This window comes from Curcuma longa, chromosome 16, assembly GCF_044706935.1.
Source record: "Curcuma longa cultivar G26 ecotype Majalengka, Jawa Barat chromosome 16, ITB_CL_G26_1.1, whole genome shotgun sequence".
Taxonomy (NCBI): Eukaryota; Viridiplantae; Streptophyta; class Magnoliopsida; order Zingiberales; family Zingiberaceae; genus Curcuma; species Curcuma longa.
The window spans coordinates 12,725,670-12,743,252 of NC_133876.1; the positions used below are offsets into that span (position 1 = coordinate 12,725,670).

Consider the following 17,583-nt stretch of genomic DNA (forward strand, 5'->3'; position numbering starts at 1 on the left):
AGGAGATTTTGCATCCTGTTCCATCTGATGCTCATCAAATGCTTAAAAGCTTGCATTGATAATTGAATATGCAAGGTAAAGAAGTGGTACCTAAAGATGCCAACTTTAAGTCTTTTTCCAAAACTACTTTCTGCTTGCATTGATAATTGAATATGCAAGGTAAAGGCCAACTTTAAGTGTTTTTCCAAAACTACTTTCTGCCTATGACGTGATATTAAGGCGGGTTGCCGATGTTAACAACAATTAAAGGTCTATCTAACTGCAAGTATAAAGAGTAAGAAGATCAGAAGGAGCAGTTTGGTGAGACCATTCATATTTGATTTAGTAAATACGTAAGATAGCAAATCATTAGGCTCGAATTCATTTAAAATGCATGCTTATACTTGCCAATTTAAAGTGGATCTACAATGCTCAATTATCAATTTGAATGGTTTTTGAAATTTCTGAATCCATGTATTAGACGGATGACTTGTGACTTTAACACACAGAATTCTTTGTGGAAAACCATATATTAAAAGGATGACTTGACTTGACTACTTGTTACATCAGTCTAAGGCTGCTTTAGCACAAAGATTTCTTTGTTGTGTGCTTGGAATGACAATGATATGTGAGTATTTGTCTATGCGTAGAGTTTAGTGAGCATGTTATATAATGAGGAGGGAAATAATTGGCTTGTCGATCAGCTAATTAGAAGCTATGCATTCAGCTGCAGCAGCACTGGTCATGGCTCTACTCCTCTCCCAACTGCTGCTGCTGCTGCTGCTGCTGCAGCTACCTGCAGTTGCATCTTTTGTGCCTGACGGCAGATGCCCGACAAAATGCGGCGACGTGGAGGTCCCTTACCCCTTCGGCATCGGCGCTAACTGTTCCGGGGAAGGCCAAGATAAAATATGCAACAGTACGGAAACTGGCATCGGCTGCGACTGTTCCTTGGGAGAAGGCTTCAACCTAACCTGCAACACCATGGAAGGTGGCCTCAAGAAGCTATTCGCTGGCAATGTTGAGGTCCTCAATATTTTGTTAACTATGGGCCAATTGCGCATGCTCAACCACATATCCTCCTCGTGTTATTATCCAAATTACTCCTTTGTTAGCCGATCAGAATGGATATTGAATATGGCAGGAAGCTCATATAGGTTGTCAGATCTGCACAACAAGTTCACTGTCATCGGATGCCACACCCTTGCCTACATACTCGACCCCCTTGGGGGCAATAACTACCAGAGTGGCTGCGTGTCCATGTGCGAGAATAAAACGAGCCACACCGATGGCTCCTGTTCCGGCGATGGTTGCTGCCAGACTTCCATACCCAAGAATCTCAAATACTATAACGTCAGCTTTGATTATGCTTTCAGAAACCTAGGCAACTGGGGATTTGGCGAATGCAGCTATGCCGTCTTGTTGGAGGCAAAGTCGTTCCAGTTTAATACATCTTACATCACGACCAACCAATTGAATAACAATGGCAGGGTGCCGGTAGTCATCGACTGGGCCATTGGAAATGAGCCCTGTGAGATAGCTAAGCGCAACCTAACCTCTTATGTCTGCGTCAGTGCTCACAGTGACTGTGTCGACTCCTCCAATGGTCCTGGTTATCTCTGCAACTGTTCCGAAGGATACCAAGGCAATCCTTACGTCTCCAACGGATGCCAAGGTCTGTCGTCTATACCAATCAATTTAATTATTCAGCCTGCGATGGTGTCTAATACTGTTGCTTTAATTTTGTACTTCAATTTTAGACATCAACGAATGCAATCTGCAAACAAATCCATGCTCAGATGGCATCTGCCAGAACCTGCCCGGTAATTATAGTTGCCACTGCCCCGAAGGCAAGCACGGTGACGCTTACAATGGAACATGCTTCCCAGAACAGTCTCAGAAACTTCCCTTGACAGTGAAGGTGGCAATAGGTAAGAAGCTTCTGTTGAACCCACCAAGAATGACATTAACCTCGGAAGATATTTAACTGTGTTATTCGAATCATTAAATATTATTGGTGTATGAAAAGGATTGCATGATTAGAAATAGTTAGTTTGGCGAACATGAACATGTATGTATGAATCTTGCAGGTGGTTGCAGTGGTGTAATCATTTTGTTACTTTGCAGTATGTGCCTCTATATAGTCTATCAAAGAAGAAAACTTGAAGAGATGCAAAAAAAATATTTCGAGCAACATGGAGGCCATGAATTAGAGGAAAAGATGAAGCTAGAAAAAGGCCACAATAAATTTAAGATATTTGGAAGCAAAGAAATAAAGAAGGCAACAAATAATTTTGATGACAAAAACATTATTGGGTCAGGAGGAAACGGAGTTGTGTATAAAGGAGTTTTGGAAAACCAAGATGTTGTTGCCATAAAGAAACCTAAGGTTATTAATGAGGAATTGAAGAAACAATTTGGAGCAGAGACACTTATTTTATCAAATGTTAACCATGTCAACATAGTTAAGCTCTTGGGTTGTTGTTTGGAGATGGAGATGCCTTTGTTGGTCTATGAGTTTGTCCCAAATGGAACCTTGTCTTATTTAATTCATGAAAATGAGAACCAAGCTCCAGTTTCCTTGGATACTCGACTGCGGATTGCTCATGAGTCTGCTGATGCTTTGGACTACTTGCATTCAAAAGCTTCACCTCAAATCATTCATGGAGATGTGAAACCGGCTAACATACTTTTAGATGTGGATAACACAGTCAAAGTTTCAGATTTTGGAGCTGCAAAGCTAATTCCCAAGGGGCAGAAACAATTTGCTACATTATTGCAATTCACTCATGGTTATATTGATCCAGAGTGCTTGATGACGTATGAATTGACCTATAAAAGTGATGTTTATAGTTTTGGTGTGGTTCTCTTGGAACTATTTACAGGTAAGAACGTCATCAATTTTGAAGAATCTGAAGAACAAAGGAGTTTGGTGTCAACTTTTGCTTTGTTCGAGAATCAAAAAAGAGTTTCAGAGATCTTAGACAATCAAGTGAAATTGGAAGCTAATATGGAATTTATTCAAGAGCTTATTGAACTTATTAAGCAATGTTTAAAGTTAAAAGGAGAGGAAAGGCCAACCATGAAGGAAGTGGCCGAAGAGCTTTACAGATTGAGAACTCGTAAGCAACATCCATTCTTGGTACAACAAGACGCTGAGGAAATGGAAAGCTTGCTCAGTTAGTCATCAAATGTTAGCAATGTTGGTTCCTATTCAAATTTTAGTACAGAGACCATATTCTTCACTGGATGGAGAAATATGCAAGGATGACTTCAACATCAAGTTGGAGACGTGGGCTCAAGTAGTGTTGTTACTTTCTTTGTATGTTTGTTTACCTATTTTTGTAATCCCCTTGTGTGTGTGTTTTCTAGTTGTTCATCCTCTGTAGTTATTGGTTTATTGTCTAGTTTTCTAATTTAGTTTCATATGAGTATTGTGTAGAATTGTCTTCACTTTATGTTACTCTTGAATGTATTATCTTCACTTTATTGTATAGAATTATCTTCACTTTATGTTAATCTAGTTTTAGGAAGATATGTTTTTTCTTTATTTAATTTCTCATGTATTATCTTTTTCCTAATCTATCTTGTATATATTAGATATTCAATGAAATATTTTCCAAAATCTCTTATCTTCTTATTTCTTTAAAATATTTTTTTTTGGAAAAAATCAATTGCCTATATATATATATATATAGTTATTTATGGTAATAAATTTTTCTTATGAAATTATGAATTAGTAACTGATTTTATTTTTATCTCCGCCGCTTTTTAAAACTAAATGCAGTTATATATATAAACCTTCCTTCCCAAACAAGCAATTTCAATTTGTGTACGATGCCTACCATCGAGGAAGTGGGGTATTTTTTGGGGATCCTCCTCCAAGTGACCCTCCTCCTCAACTTCGTACTCGAAATCGTTATCTGCCGCCGCCTCCGACGGCCTCTTCGAATTCCCTACCGCCGCCGCCGCCTGCAGGAGGAAGAGGAGAAGGAGCTTCAATTGGAGAAATTTGAGTCCATGTGGTCATGTACGATTGTCTTCTCGGTGAGGAAGAAGAAGAAGACTCATCTAAAGTGGTCGTCGGTGACGGAGTGCTCCATCTGCCTGATGGAGTTCGCAGACGGCGACGTTCTGCGGGTGCTGTCGGCGTGCGACCACGCCTTCCACATGCAATGCATTGACGAGTGGCTGTTCAAAAACGACATGTGCCCCTACTGCCGCTGTTGGAGATACGAAGATCTTTTCTGAAACAATTGTCGATTAATTCAATGATTAATTTAATCTGTTCATAATTTATGTTCGTTTTATATGATTAACTAGTAAATTTTAATTTTTTTTAGTCTCTCTTGACAATTTATTTCTTTAGCTGTATTCCTTCAGATACATATTTTCTTTTAAGAATCTTGTATCTCAGTGCAGATAAATAATTTTAGAACAGTCTAATTAATGATGACAATAATAGTAATTTAGGATGGCAATTGCTAATTAAAGAGTTAGCTGTAGGCACAAACATGGCCCTTAGTATACATCATTTTAATCATTAAAATTTAATATTAAAGCTCATAACATAAAGATGGCATGCGTGTATTTATTTTTGCTGATCTGATATTCAAATCTTACGACCCAACTAAAAGATGACATGTATTATGACTCTGTAGGTGGTTGCAGTGGTGTAGTCATTTTGCTATTATGCATTATGTATCTTTACATAGCCTATCAAAGAAGAAAATTTGAAGAGATGAAAAAAATATATATATTTCAAACTTCATGGAGGCCATGAATTAGAGGAAATGATGAATTTAGAAAAAGGCCTCAAATTTAAGATATTCAGAAGCAAAGATTTAAAGAAGGCAACAAATCATTTTGATGACAAAAATATTATTGGAAAGGGAGGAAATGGAGTTGTGTATAGAGGAGTTTTGGAAAATCAAGATGTTGTTGCCATAAAGAAACCTAAGATTATCAAAGAGGAGTTAAAGAAAGAATTTGGAATAGAGACACTTATTCTATCAAATGTTAACCATGTTAATATAGTTAAGCTCTTGGGCTGTTGTTTGGAGACGGAGATGCCACTATTGGTCTATGAGTTTATTCCGAATGGAACCTTGTCTCAGTTAATTCATGAAAATGAGAACAGAGCTCCGACTTCCTTAGATACTCGACTACGGATTGCTTATGAATCTGCTGATGCTTTGGACTATTTGCACTCAAAAGCTTCACCTCAAATCATCCATGGAGATGTAAAACCGTCTAATATACTTTTAGATGTGGATAATACTGCAAAAGTTTCAGACTTTGGAGCTTCAAAATTGATTCCCAAGGGTGAGAAACAGTTTGCTACATTGTTAGGATTCACTGTTGGTTATCTTGATCCAGAGTGCTTGATGACATATAAATTGACCTACAAAAGTGATGTTTATAGCTTTGGTGTGGTTCTCTTGGAGCTATTCACAGGTAAGAAGGCTATTGGTTATGAAGAATCTAACGAAGAAAGTAGTTTGGTGTCGACTTTTGCTATGTTTGAGAAGCAGAATAATGTTTTAGAGATCCTGGACAACCAAGTGAAATTGGAATCTAATATGAAATTTATTCAAGAACTTACTGAACTCATTAAGCAATGTTTAAAGCCAAAGGGAGAGGAAAGGCCGACCATGGAAGAAGTGGCTGAGGAGCTAAAGAGATTGAGAGCTCATATGCAACAACCAATCGAAGTAGATCAAATTGCTAAAGAAACTTAGAGGTTGCTCGGTGACTTATCAAATGTTAACTGCATCGATTTCTACACTACTTTCAGTATACAAAACAGATTCACTAGATGGAGCAATATGCAAGACTGACTATAACATCAAGCAGGAGACGTGGGCTCAAGTGGTGTTGCTACCTAGTTTGTGTGTTTGTTTGCTCACTTTTTGAATCCTCTTATGTGTGTTTGTGTGTTTTCTAATTCTTAGTTTGTGTCTATTACCTAGTTTTCTAAATAATTCGGTTTCATGTGAGTGTTGTGTAGAATTATCGTCACTTAAGTGTACTCTTGAATGTTAAATTCTGTTTAAGGCAATTTCTTGTTATATATGTTTGTAAAAACAATGTCACTTAAATTGGTTTGGTGTGAACAAATTCATCCCTGGACCTATCAAATTTCTCCCACCCAAGTGTGGCCCCTTCTTCAGTGCTAATCCTAGCAATGACATCAGAGAAGAAAACTTATCCAGTCAAGGAGAAGATATTTCAGTAAACATGGAGGCATGCAAGTGGAGGTTTCCCATGTTGGTCTTTAAGTTTGTCCCTAATGGTACCTTTTTTGATAGGTCAGTCACTGGAATTAAGGCTATCTTAGTTCAAGGATGACAACTCATTCAAACTATTAAGAGGAACATGAATATTCTCATAGTAACACTAATTCTTCTCAAAAGAAACTAAAACATATAATAAAAGATCAAACTACAACACAAAAGGTTAAAGACTGGATATGTAATGCTAATCTAATCTATTCAAGAAATTTGTAGAAAAAGTAATTTTTTTTTCTTCATTGTGTTCGAATTGACCATGCTTGGAATTGATCATATACAAGTATTTTACTTGGAGTGATTAGAGACCAATTCTTAGAGAGTTACATAATTTCTATTATAAGATTAGTCCATTGACATAATCAAAGCAATTGCACTAACTTTTGTTCATAGCAAATCTTGAAAGAAATCAAGGTAAAATAGGGTAGGATGATCAATGTGAAGGCTATTAATTATGAAGAATCTGAAGAACAAAGTAGTTTAGTGCCAGACTTTTGCTATGTTTGAGGAGCAGAATAATGTTTTAGAGATCCTGGACAATCAAGTGAAATTGAAAGCTAATATGAAATTTACTGAACTTATTAAGCAATGTTTAAAACCAAGGGAGAGAAAAGGCTGACTATGAAAGAAGTGGCTGAGCTAAATCGAATGTGAACTCATATGCAACAACCAATCGAAGTACATCACATTGCTAAAGAAACCTAGAGCTTGCTCGGTGAGTTATCAAATGTTAACCGTGTCGATTCCAAAACTACTTTCAATATAGAGAGCAGACTCACAAGATGGAGCAATATACAAGATTGGTTGTAACATTAAGAAAGAGACGAGCTTAAGGTATGTTGCTATAAAGTTTGTGTGTTTGTTTGCCTAGTTATGTAATCCTCTTATGTGTGTTTTCTAGTTTCTAATCCGTTTCATTTACGTGTTAATTGCCTAATTTATCTATAGCAATTATCTTCAGTTGGAATCACTCTTGAATGTAAAATTCCATAGGATTTGCAATAATAGAGAGGGTCTTCCCAGCCACAAATAGAGATGATGTTCCCATCCAAACATCTCCAGTGGTCAATACAAAACCTAATCCAAATCTTCAGCCATATGTGACCATGCATATCTTCAGCTATAGAACTAGGTGCATGCAAACAAAGCATAATAATAGAAAGAAAAAACAAATAGTGAGGACTAGCAACAGAAAGATCTACTTGGACAAGGTTTAAGCACAAGTTCAAATTTTCAACAAATAACCGAGAGCAACGTATGATTACACAATCCAATATAATCATCTGCTGTCCTAGATATGAAGAAGTTTTTTTCTTCAAATATAAGAATGAAATGCTCAAGAACATTTGAAAATTTATTAGGGGGGCAAAAGCCAATGTCTTAAGCAGGTTCTAATTCCTCAAGTATTCTCAAACTCAAGATAGCATTACCTAGTTGTCTTTGGAATCAAGATGTAGAGAAATCTTACAAGTTCAGCTTATAGAGATTTGGCTGCGGCAATGATATTCTCTGCTGTGATGCCGAACTCCTTGTATATTATCCCAGCAGGAGCACTAGCCCCGAACCGGTCAATACCGATGGCCTTGCCTTTGCTTCCGACATACTTCTCCCATCCAAGTGTGGCTCCTGCTTCAATGCTAATCCTAGCAGTGACATCAGAAGGGAAGACACTCTCCTTGTACTCGACTGTTTGCTCATCGAACAACTCCCAACAAACAAGAGATACCACACGTACAGTTTTGCCCTCCTTCCTCAGTTCATCTGCAGCCTTGGCTGCGATTTCTAATTCAGAACCAGTTCCAATCAATATCAAATCTGGTTTGTTACCAGAGGAATTATCTGAAATGACATATCCACCCTTCTCAACTCCTTCGATTGATGTCCCTGCAAGTTGAGGAAGCTTCTGCCTAGAGAGAGCAAGAATTGATGGCCTCTTCTTGTTGAGCACTGCAACCTTGTAGGCCCCAGCAGTCTCATTCCCATCAGCAGGCCTGAGCATGAGAATGTTGGGCATCGCTCGGAAGCTTATCAAGTGCTCAATTGGCTGATGGGTTGGACCATCTTCCCCTAGACCTATCGAATCATGTGTCATCACATAGATGACTCCTGCCTCGGACAAAGCTGAGATCCTCATGGCAGCCCTCATGTAGTCAGTAAAGACGAAGAAGGTGGCACAATATGGAATAAGGCCTGGACTGTGCAAGGCAATGCCATTGCAGATAGCACCCATCCCATGCTCCCTAACACCAAATCGAACATTACGCTCTTCGGGCGTGCCCTTTTGGAAGTTACCAAACATTTTAAGCAAAGTCATGTTCGAAGAAGCAAGATCAGCACTGCCACCAAGAAGTCCAGGAAGCACTTTAGCGAGTGCATTCAAATTCTGTTGTGATAAGTTTCTGGTGGCATCTGCAGGACTTTCGGTGGTGTATGTCTGGAGAAGGAGCAAAGCGTTTGGGTTAAATGGATTACATTGCCAATGGGAATACAGTAAAAGGAACAAAGGTAACAAAGTAAAGTAGCATCACCGGAAGAGCTTTCTCCCAACCAGCAGGCAGTTCTCCTGATATAATAGATTTTAGCTCTGCAGCTTCATCCTTGTACTTCTTCTCGTACTCTGCAAACTTCGCATTCCATTCGGCTTCAAGAGCAGACCCTTCAGGGATATGATGGCTCCAATGACTAGAATACATAAATAAAAATTATATATGAAGGTTTAAATATATTTGACAAATAGAATAGGGATTTCATATTTGCTTACTTCTTGACTTCTTCAGGTACATGGAAAGGCTCATATGGCCACCCAAGATTTAGTCTAGTTGCATCAACTTCTTTGGAACCCAATGCACTTCCATGTACACTGTATGTGTTAGCCTTGTTTGGTGATCCAAATCCAATTGTAGTAGTCACCTGAAAGGATACAGTACGCAATCAACACTCTGAATTCCACAGTAAACACAATTACTTAGCCACATTCCTAGTGCTCAGAAAAAGCTCAACAAACCTTGATAAGTGTCGGCTTGTCTTTCACTGCCTTTGCCTCCTTAATGGCAGCTCGAATATCATCGTAACCAGTGTTACCATTCTTTACCCAGATGGTATGCCATCCAAGAGCCTCAAAACGAGCACTAACATCTTCTGTAAATGCAATCTCCGTGTCACCATCAATAGAAATGTGGTTATCATCATACAATGCAATGAGTTTTCCAAGACCCCAATGCCCAGCAAGAGAACATGCTTCATTAGAAATACCCTCCATTTGGCAACCGTCCCCAAGTATAACATATCTGCAACATATTACCAAATCAGTCAAATGAATGAACCAAGCAAGATAACAACGAAAGAATTGGATGCAAAGAGCAATTACGTGTAATGGTCAATGATCTCATTGTCAGGCTTGTTGAATCGGGCAGCTAGATGTTTTTCAGCAAGTGCCAAACCAACAGCATTGGCAACACCCTGACCGAGTGGCCCTTTATCATTTCATGACAACCAATCAGTATCTTAAACTCTTAAAAGTAATGAATTATCGGAAGCAAGAGAAGGATTGATCTAGAATAAGCAATAATTCCTTAATGATAAACATATCAAATAAACAAACCAGTAGTAACTTCAATGCCGGGTGTTTCAAAATTCTCAGGATGACCAGGTGTTCTGCTTTCCCATTGACGGAACTGTTGTATGTCTTCAATCTAAAACCAAATTGGCACAGGTCAAAAGTAGATTTGTTTGGTTAAAAGATACATTTTTGATATAACAAGATGCATTCAAGAAATTAAGTGAACTAATATGTTGAGCGTTTTGAGTTGTTCACGTCAACCTATGGTTACAACAGATCGGTTGGTTTGCTGGTAAACGCAAACGCCGCTAAATTAGACATATCGATTGGAAAAAGTGCTGGCATCTTAAGATCTAGACTTCAAAAATAGTAAACAAACCATGGTTAAGAACAGAGGAAAAACAATTTTGTCAGTATTTCTGATAAAAGGACAAACGAAGTAGCAAGTAAACAAAGATTCGAACAAATAGCTAAGGAAAAGGGGTAGTAACGAGAAGTCAGAAGTTCACCAGTCAAAGAGATGATTGAAATAAAGAACAAAGAGAAGAAGCATCATAAGATCCAACAAAATTCCGATCCAACTAGACGATGATAAGAAAAAAAAATCCATAAACGTCAAGCTCCCAGTGTGCTCGGGAATATCCACATCAAATCTGGAAGTAAAACTCAGAAAAGGTTACAGGTCAAACCTTAACACTGTCATAGCCAGCCAGGTGGAGCAAGGCGTACTGGAGCATGCATCCATGGCCGGCGGAGAGCACAAATCGATCTCGGTTGAACCAGTAAGGGTTCTTCGGGTTGTACTTCATGACCTCGTCGTACAAGATGTGTCCTATCGGGGCACATCCCATGGGGAGGCCGGGGTGTCCGGAGTTGGCCTTCTCGACGGCGTCGATGGCAAGGAACCGGATGGTGTTGATGGACTTCTCGACGAGAGCCTCAGTGGCGGCGGTCTGGAGCGTCTCGACCGCGGCGGCCTTGACGGTGATCGCGCGGCGAGCGGCGGTGCGGGGAAGTCCATGCTGATGGAATCGAAGGGAGGAGGATGAGGCAACGAGAGAGCGGGCGCTGAGGGCTAACCCGGTGGCGGAGGCGGGGACAGCGAGGCGGTCGGCGTGGGAGGCAGAGGGGGAGCTGCGGCTAGAGACGGCGAGGCCGGCGATGGCGCCGGCGGCGTTCACTGTGGACGAGGCGGCCATGTCTTCGATTCCTCCGCCTCTTCTTCTTCTTCTTCTTCTCCGCTCGAGATTTGGATTTCAAGCAAATGGCGTGGAAATAAAAAGACTGCGAGTTGGCCAATAGCTGGAGAAGAAGCACTTTCAGCCGTTGGATCAAAAGTCAGATTGGATCTGGACCGTTAGAATAGGGTAGGGGACGACTGCTCCGCGTTTGTTTAAGAAGCACGCTTTTGTTTTTTAGGACAGCATTTTGATCAGTGGCCATGTGCTAAATTTTTAATTAGTTTGGGCTTTTATGTTAAACAAAGGAAAATTCCATTTCACTCCAAAGATTATCTAGTTTTAACCATATTCTTTAACATTTTAACAATAAACTACTTTCCTTTTACTTTATTCCTCTCTGTCAAATTGAAATTGATGGGTCGTTCATTTGATTAGTTTGAATTGTATCATCCTAAATTTTAACCTGTTTTTAAATAAATAATTAGATCTAATTAACATTCGAATCTCTAATTGATCAAAATATTTTATTTATTTGAATATATAATGCATGCATATGACAGCGTGGTTGACCCTCCATATATTCTTTTGACTAAAGTTAGTTTTTTTTCCACTAACAACACTGTAATTATATAAAATTCAACTGACCCAGCACCAAATTCTATTTAGAAACTTATAATTAGTTTTTTTTTAATATTTTAAAATATTAAGAAATTAAAATGATTTTATCTTTGTTGAGATATTTGCCAAAATATAAATTAAGGGACTAAATTATTATTGTCTTCCAATGAGGCATTTGTAAAGCTACGGCACTTGGATGGGTCCTACTATTTTATAATTAATTATCTAATTCATCCCCTGAAAAAAAAACAATTATTACACTGGCCTTCTACTTTTCTACTTAGACCCAACAATGTTTATAAATTTTAACATTTTAGAAAGTAAAGACAAGTTTAGGAAAGAAAATAAAATGTTACTTTGAAAGTTAAAGATTGCTTTGACTAAAAAGGCAATTTGTTAGTTGCCTTCTAACTTTTGAATGATAAACTTTCTTCTCAAATCATGCTTTGGGAGTATTTTTAATCATTCAAAAGAAGGGTACTACTTAAATAGATCAAAAGTAGCATTCAAAGGATTTATAGTAGTTAGGTAAGGAGTAGAGGTGGATAGGAAAGGTAGGAACCGAATCAAAACTTGATACCAAACCAAAAGTTAGATTCGATGTTTCAAAAAAATATGATAATGGTTCCGAAATAAGTCGACTTTAATATGTTTTCTTGGTAAAAAAATATCTAAAAATCTATAAAAGCTTTAAAAACAAATTTTATTTTTTAGTTCAAGTTTTTTCTTTTTATGGGTTTCTTGTTTTCGAAAATCCAACTTAAGTGTGACCTAATTGTGCCCCCACATGAAATGTGTTTGGTGAGGCAAACATTTTATATATATTCACACGAGCATATATTTTAGTATAAAGTAGGGTTGGTGAGGTCAAACAACTCTTTCTTTCCTTCACCTACCTAAATTGTGATTCAATTTGAATAAAATGGATTCAATTGAATTTTTTAATGTAATGAAATAACCCTAAATTGTGATTAAAATAGGTTAAGAATATATCATTATCCATGATTGATATGATATGATTGAACAATTTGAATAAAATTTTGCTTGTAATTATTGATGACAATATCATCCATATATTTAAGTTAGTATGATATTTTGTGGATAGTTCACTCTATATTTGAAGGCCTTCGTGGTACAATCATACGATGCAACGGTTGTAGGAAAAATCATCAAGAATTAAGTTGGTTTCGTGTCAATAATAATGTTGAGCATACAAATAGAAGGCATGTGAATCGACACTGAGGTAGCATGGGCCAAAGGAGTTCGATAACTCAAAATCTTGAGAGGTAGCTAGTGTGGCAATTATCCATTGAAGGACTCAGATTCATGGTTGTTATGGATCGGTATACCTTTGTCAAAAAAGTCAAGATCCAATCCGATCGATGGCGACACATCGGATTAAAGGTTCAACCCCATAGCTGAATAGTTCAGTTCGTTGCCTGATCCCTCAGTTGACTCAGCTCGACGCCCAACTTGATTTCACACCCGAGCTTCGAATCCAAGTCGCACGATCGAGCTCTATGCCCGACCTCCCTGCCCTAGCTCGGCGTCTGACCTCTTGCTCAACTCCGACCCCTCTCAAGGCTCAACTCCAGTTCAACACTCGATTCCGAGCTCTAACTCGACCCCCTGGTCTACTATAACCCTGTGACCTACTCAGTGCCCTATTCAGTGCTCAAGTGACTCTACTCCCAAGTGAATCCGTAATCTCCCAAATAGAGATCTTCTCAATCAACTCAGTCAGTCCGAGTTCTACTCCCTTCACTCCATCACTCGGCTTGCCAGATCACCAGAAGGACATGTTGAACAATAAAGTATGTGATGGTAGCTCACTTACCCCATTAATACAGCATGATTTAACATGACGGATTTGGTGTTGTATCAAGAATGGGCGATAGAACCCTTCACTACTACGGCGATGGGATATTCTCCTTACTGAAGATGGAACATCTCTTCGGATGGGACAACTCCTCTGATGACTCTATATAGTTGTTCTGCTTGTCGTGGGTACAAGTACACGCACATGCGAACCCAGACCATCTTCTCCCTCTCCGACTTTCTCTTCATCTCCATCTTGGCCAAAGAGCTAACTTGAACGTTGGAGCGGCTGAGCCAGCGCACCCCCGTCCTCCGTTCTCACCCTCTTCCTTCTCCTTGCAACTTGGCGGAAGGACCATCATCTCACAACAAGTCATGGGTATTGCATGACTCCGTTAACATACAAGCACTACAAGAAAATTGTCATATACTCACGGTAAAAAACCGTAGATAACAACATGAAAATTGTGGGAATAGACCTCAAAAACTTATACCCACAGACGTCTATTTCCGTCATTTTTACTATGCTTTTACCTACGATTTTTTTACCGTGGGTGTAACATATAGTGACAGTACCCATTACCGTCAGAAAATCTCTCAACTTATACCTATGGATTTCAATGCGTTACTATAGGTTTTAATAACAGAACTAAAAATCGTCACAAATAATCACTAGATAATTACCCACAATTTTTTTTTCGTGGGTATAACTTATAGCCACATGAAATTTTTTTTTCTGTGGGTATAGATTATAACAACACTTTTGTTACAAAAAATTAAAATTTAAAACTCAATTTATATATTTAAATTTACATAAGAATAACAATTATCTTTAAAAAGACTAATTATATTAAAAGTAAATCATGTCCTAAAGTAATAGATATCAATATTACAAACAAACGGAATCATGAAAATCTAAAAAAGTACATGTTATGCTTCCATAAAGTACATATATATTGTGCATACAAAATACAATTCCAAAACATGATAGACATGAATCACCAACAATCAACAAAATGAGCACCTTCGCTTCTAGTTATCACCTACAAATTAAATTATAATAAAGCATTAATATAAATGAATGTATTTAACAAAATTAACATCAATCTTAATGAAAGTTAATCAAATTAAGTACCTACTATATTCATGATCCTCATGAACTTTGAGATCCTGAATTGCTTTGATCATTTGGCTTACTTGAAGCATCTGAAACCTATAAAAAGTATGCAAATTTTAAAATAAGATAACAATTTAAGGAATTCTTCGTGATTAGTGTTAAAACTAATTAAGCTAGCGGACAAAACTAATACAGTATTATTTAGCCAAGTTATAGAAATTTTAATTTGTAAATAGCTACCCAAGTTACTGCAAAATTCATTCTTAATACTAATATATTTGGTTCGCCTAAATTGAGTCTTCATGTCCAAATAAATATATACAACTACAACAGCGGCATAATCCTCTCAAAGAATAAACTTGGCAAAAATAAAAACCAATAATTTAATGAAACTTAATTGTCCTTGAAATTTGAATAAGGTCATGCTAGCACAAGAAAAGAATTAACATTGAACATATAAATATTCAAATTTCCTTTATGAAGAGCATATTTCAAACAAATCTACTATACACCAAGTCATAATTTCATATGGATTGATAAACCTCATGAATTATCAGTCTCCTAAAGCTTCAATTATCTGATATCATACCTGTTCAGCTGCAAGTTGTAAGATGTTTGGCACAGCTTCTTCTGGCAAACGGCTTTGCATTAATTTCAACACATTTATCAACAACCCCTTAATCTGCATAACTTCTTCACGCAAATCTGTGTCTGTAGATGATGAAGTTTTTGACTTTTTTGCGGGTGGAATCTTGCCCAAACAGCGCACACGCCCTCTCTTTTCATTTTTAGGTCCTTGTACTTTTGCAAGTAAGTCATCCTTCCAAAATGTAGAACCTTGTTTGCTTTGAGATGCTTGCGATGTCTCACCCTCGGATACGTGTTTTTTAATTTCATCCTGAAACACCATTTATATAAAAAAAGTTATAATTGTAAGAGTGTGACATATATACAACAAAGTAAAAATCAACAAAATAATTATAGACTTTCAGGAAAAACATATATAATGAAATCTTACAATAACACCAACAGCTTTGTCATTGACAATTGTTCCATTCTTACGAGTTCGAGTGTCAATATATACCACATGACGTTCAGGCAACACTCCTTTGTTTTTCTTTTTCTAAAACCAAATAAATTGTGAGTTTCACATAAAAATATATAATTCAATAACAATGAATGCAAACAAACCTTCTCATCAATCACTACTGGAAAACTATTTATAGGTATAGTAGGTCTTTCACCATGGAAAATCCATTGTCTATACCCTCGAAGGAACCCTCGATGTGGATCAGTTAGATGCAAATAGATATTAGTTCTACTATGACGGTGAGTGTTGGCACACTTTTTGCAAGGACAAAAGATTTTTCCATCAGCTTCTACATTTTGAAATGCGAATTCAAGAAACTCATTAACTCCCCGAATGTATTCTTCTGTTTTTTTGGTTGGATCGCTCATCCAATCTCTAGAATCCATCGAAGTGCTACAATTCAAGATATGTAAAGAAGAAAATGAATAAATAATAATGAGAACTAGAGCGGCAAATGCTCATGTTTCTTTTCATATATATATAGGTTTCGTATAAAGGACGTGAGAATTAAATTTCTGAATAATAAAGAAATTAAACAAGAACCTAGATGGCAATTTCAGAACTATAAACACAATATTTCATAAAAGCAAATGTTGACTGAGCGATGCACACTTTAAATTTGACAATAGATGAAGGATCAGGATGTAGTGGAAGAACTAGTGTACCCTCCAACCTATAACAAGTAGTATAACTGAAGTAACTAAAAAGAAATGAAAAAAGATTAAGACATGTAGACAGGAGACAATTTGACCTTTGAAGAATCTATAATTTTGTTATAAATGCTATCTAACATAAACATGCTGATAAAAGTTTAACCAAATGAACACGTGGCTCTTAAGTCGATATCCAAAGCAATATTGAACTTGTCAGATTCCAAAGTGAAATGAACATCCATTAGAAAAACGAAAAAAACAAACAAAGCTTTTATAGTTCTTTTAGGCTTTGAAGAAATTATATACTTACAGACTATGGTACCAGCAAGTCAGACAGGAGAAGACAGAAGTCACGACGCCTTGTCCTCGCCGGACCCTCTCGTAGAGAAGAGTGTACTGAGGAGAAGACAGGACAGCAGGAGAAGAATGCAGCGAGAGATGATCCTGCGCACTCTACGCCGCGGTGTGCCGTGCAGACTGCAAACCGGGAAGAACCGTAGAAATGAGAATAGCTCACCGGAGTGAAGGGGATAGCGGTCGGCGGCCGGAGCCGTAGTAGTTTCGGAACGACGGCGTGTGGGCAATGCGACAGAGCAAAAAGAATGGGAAGGGGTGCGACAGAGCAAAAAGAATGGGGAGGGGAACGAGAGTAGCTTTCCTTTAGGTCAGGATTATTTAGAGTTTTTATTTAACCAATTTTTAAAATCATTGTAACATTTATTTGTTTATTTATAAAAACACTTTAAAAATTATAAATAGTTTTATTCTTAAAACACTTTAAAAATTATAAATAGCCTTGATAATCATAATTCACAAAGTTTACGTGTATACATTATTTATAAATTTATTATTTATAAAATAATTCATAATTTATATATTTATAAATATTAATAAATTGAACATATATATTAAAAAGTATTTAGTTTAATAAAATATTTAATTGGTCATATTAATTGACGTGTAGGTTAGGGGTGTAATCGAACCAAGAATGCGTTCGAGCATTTTTTTTATTTTTTATTTTTTAATTATTAACATTAGGGTGTTATAAAGAGGCTCGAGCCGTAAGAGGCTCGAGCTTGGTTCGTTTTCCCTAAACTCGAATTAGGGGTGTAATCAAATTTTTTTTTTTTTTGCTTATAGTGACGGTAAATTATAAGTATAGGTATATGCTAGTTATACCCATAGTAAAAAAAAAAATTATAGTGACAGTAAAATATAAGTGTAGGTATAGATATCCAATAGCCACAGTATTGATATCTGTCCCTATAACTTATAATG

General features: G+C 37.3%; 4 protein-coding genes across 4 annotated transcripts; 2 read left to right on the plus strand and 2 right to left on the minus strand.

The window, feature by feature from the left end:
- The first annotated feature begins 696 nt into the window (after window positions 1–696).
- Window positions 697–3,370, plus strand: LOC141847292 (wall-associated receptor kinase 2-like). Its single transcript, XM_074735299.1, has 3 exons — window positions 697–1,654; window positions 1,740–1,910; window positions 2,070–3,370. The coding sequence occupies exons 1-3, from the start codon at window positions 697–699 to the stop codon at window positions 3,161–3,163; spliced, it is 2,223 nt and encodes a 740-aa protein (XP_074591400.1). The 3' UTR covers window positions 3,164–3,370.
- Window positions 3,371–4,667: 1,297 nt separating this feature from the next.
- LOC141847293 (putative wall-associated receptor kinase-like 16) lies at window positions 4,668–5,871 on the plus strand. Its single transcript, XM_074735300.1, has one exon. It carries the CDS (start codon window positions 4,773–4,775, stop codon window positions 5,718–5,720), a length of 948 nt encoding a protein of 315 aa, XP_074591401.1. The 5' UTR covers window positions 4,668–4,772; the 3' UTR covers window positions 5,721–5,871.
- A 1,647-nt stretch (window positions 5,872–7,518) lies between these two features.
- Window positions 7,519–11,064, minus strand: LOC141847278 (transketolase, chloroplastic). The gene is made up of 7 exons (XM_074735285.1): window positions 10,518–11,064; window positions 9,871–9,961; window positions 9,637–9,742; window positions 9,274–9,556; window positions 9,031–9,179; window positions 8,798–8,951; window positions 7,519–8,703 (listed from the first exon to the last, which is right to left on the minus strand). Exons 1-7 carry the CDS (start codon window positions 11,025–11,027, stop codon window positions 7,747–7,749), a joined length of 2,250 nt encoding a protein of 749 aa, XP_074591386.1. The 5' UTR covers window positions 11,028–11,064; the 3' UTR covers window positions 7,519–7,746.
- A 3,339-nt stretch (window positions 11,065–14,403) lies between these two features.
- Window positions 14,404–16,038, minus strand: LOC141847094 (uncharacterized). The gene is made up of 5 exons (XM_074735074.1): window positions 15,754–16,038; window positions 15,581–15,685; window positions 15,152–15,460; window positions 14,581–14,658; window positions 14,404–14,488 (listed from the first exon to the last, which is right to left on the minus strand). The coding sequence occupies exons 1-4, from the start codon at window positions 16,036–16,038 to the stop codon at window positions 14,599–14,601; spliced, it is 759 nt and encodes a 252-aa protein (XP_074591175.1). The 3' UTR covers window positions 14,404–14,488; window positions 14,581–14,598.
- Window positions 16,039–17,583: the final 1,545 nt, after the last annotated feature.

Excerpts from the sequence above, each read along its gene's own strand:
- LOC141847292 (XM_074735299.1), top strand. The coding sequence starts at position 697 with ATGCATTCAGCTGCAGCAGCACTGGTCATGGCTCTACTCCTCTCCCAA. Across the intron at positions 1,655-1,739 it reads CGTCTCCAACGGATGCCAAG|ACATCAACGAATGCAATCTG; the intron begins GTCTGTCGTCTA and ends CTTCAATTTTAG. Across the intron at positions 1,911-2,069 it reads GACAGTGAAGGTGGCAATAG|GTGGTTGCAGTGGTGTAATC; the intron begins GTAAGAAGCTTC and ends TGAATCTTGCAG.
- LOC141847293 (XM_074735300.1), top strand. The coding sequence starts at position 4,773 with ATGATGAATTTAGAAAAAGGCCTCAAATTTAAGATATTCAGAAGCAAA.
- LOC141847278 (XM_074735285.1), bottom strand. The coding sequence starts at position 11,027 with ATGGCCGCCTCGTCCACAGTGAACGCCGCCGGCGCCATCGCCGGCCTC. Across the intron at positions 9,743-9,870 it reads CGGCATTGAAGTTACTACTG|GGCCACTCGGTCAGGGTGTT; the intron begins GTTTGTTTATTT and ends GAAATGATAAAG. Across the intron at positions 9,557-9,636 it reads GAGATCATTGACCATTACAC|ATATGTTATACTTGGGGACG; the intron begins GTAATTGCTCTT and ends AATATGTTGCAG.
- LOC141847094 (XM_074735074.1), bottom strand. The coding sequence starts at position 16,038 with ATGGATTCTAGAGATTGGATGAGCGATCCAACCAAAAAAACAGAAGAA. Across the intron at positions 15,686-15,753 it reads CAGTAGTGATTGATGAGAAG|AAAAAGAAAAACAAAGGAGT; the intron begins GTTTGTTTGCAT and ends ATTTGGTTTTAG. Across the intron at positions 14,659-15,151 it reads TACAACTTGCAGCTGAACAG|GTTTCAGATGCTTCAAGTAA; the intron begins GTATGATATCAG and ends TACTTTTTATAG.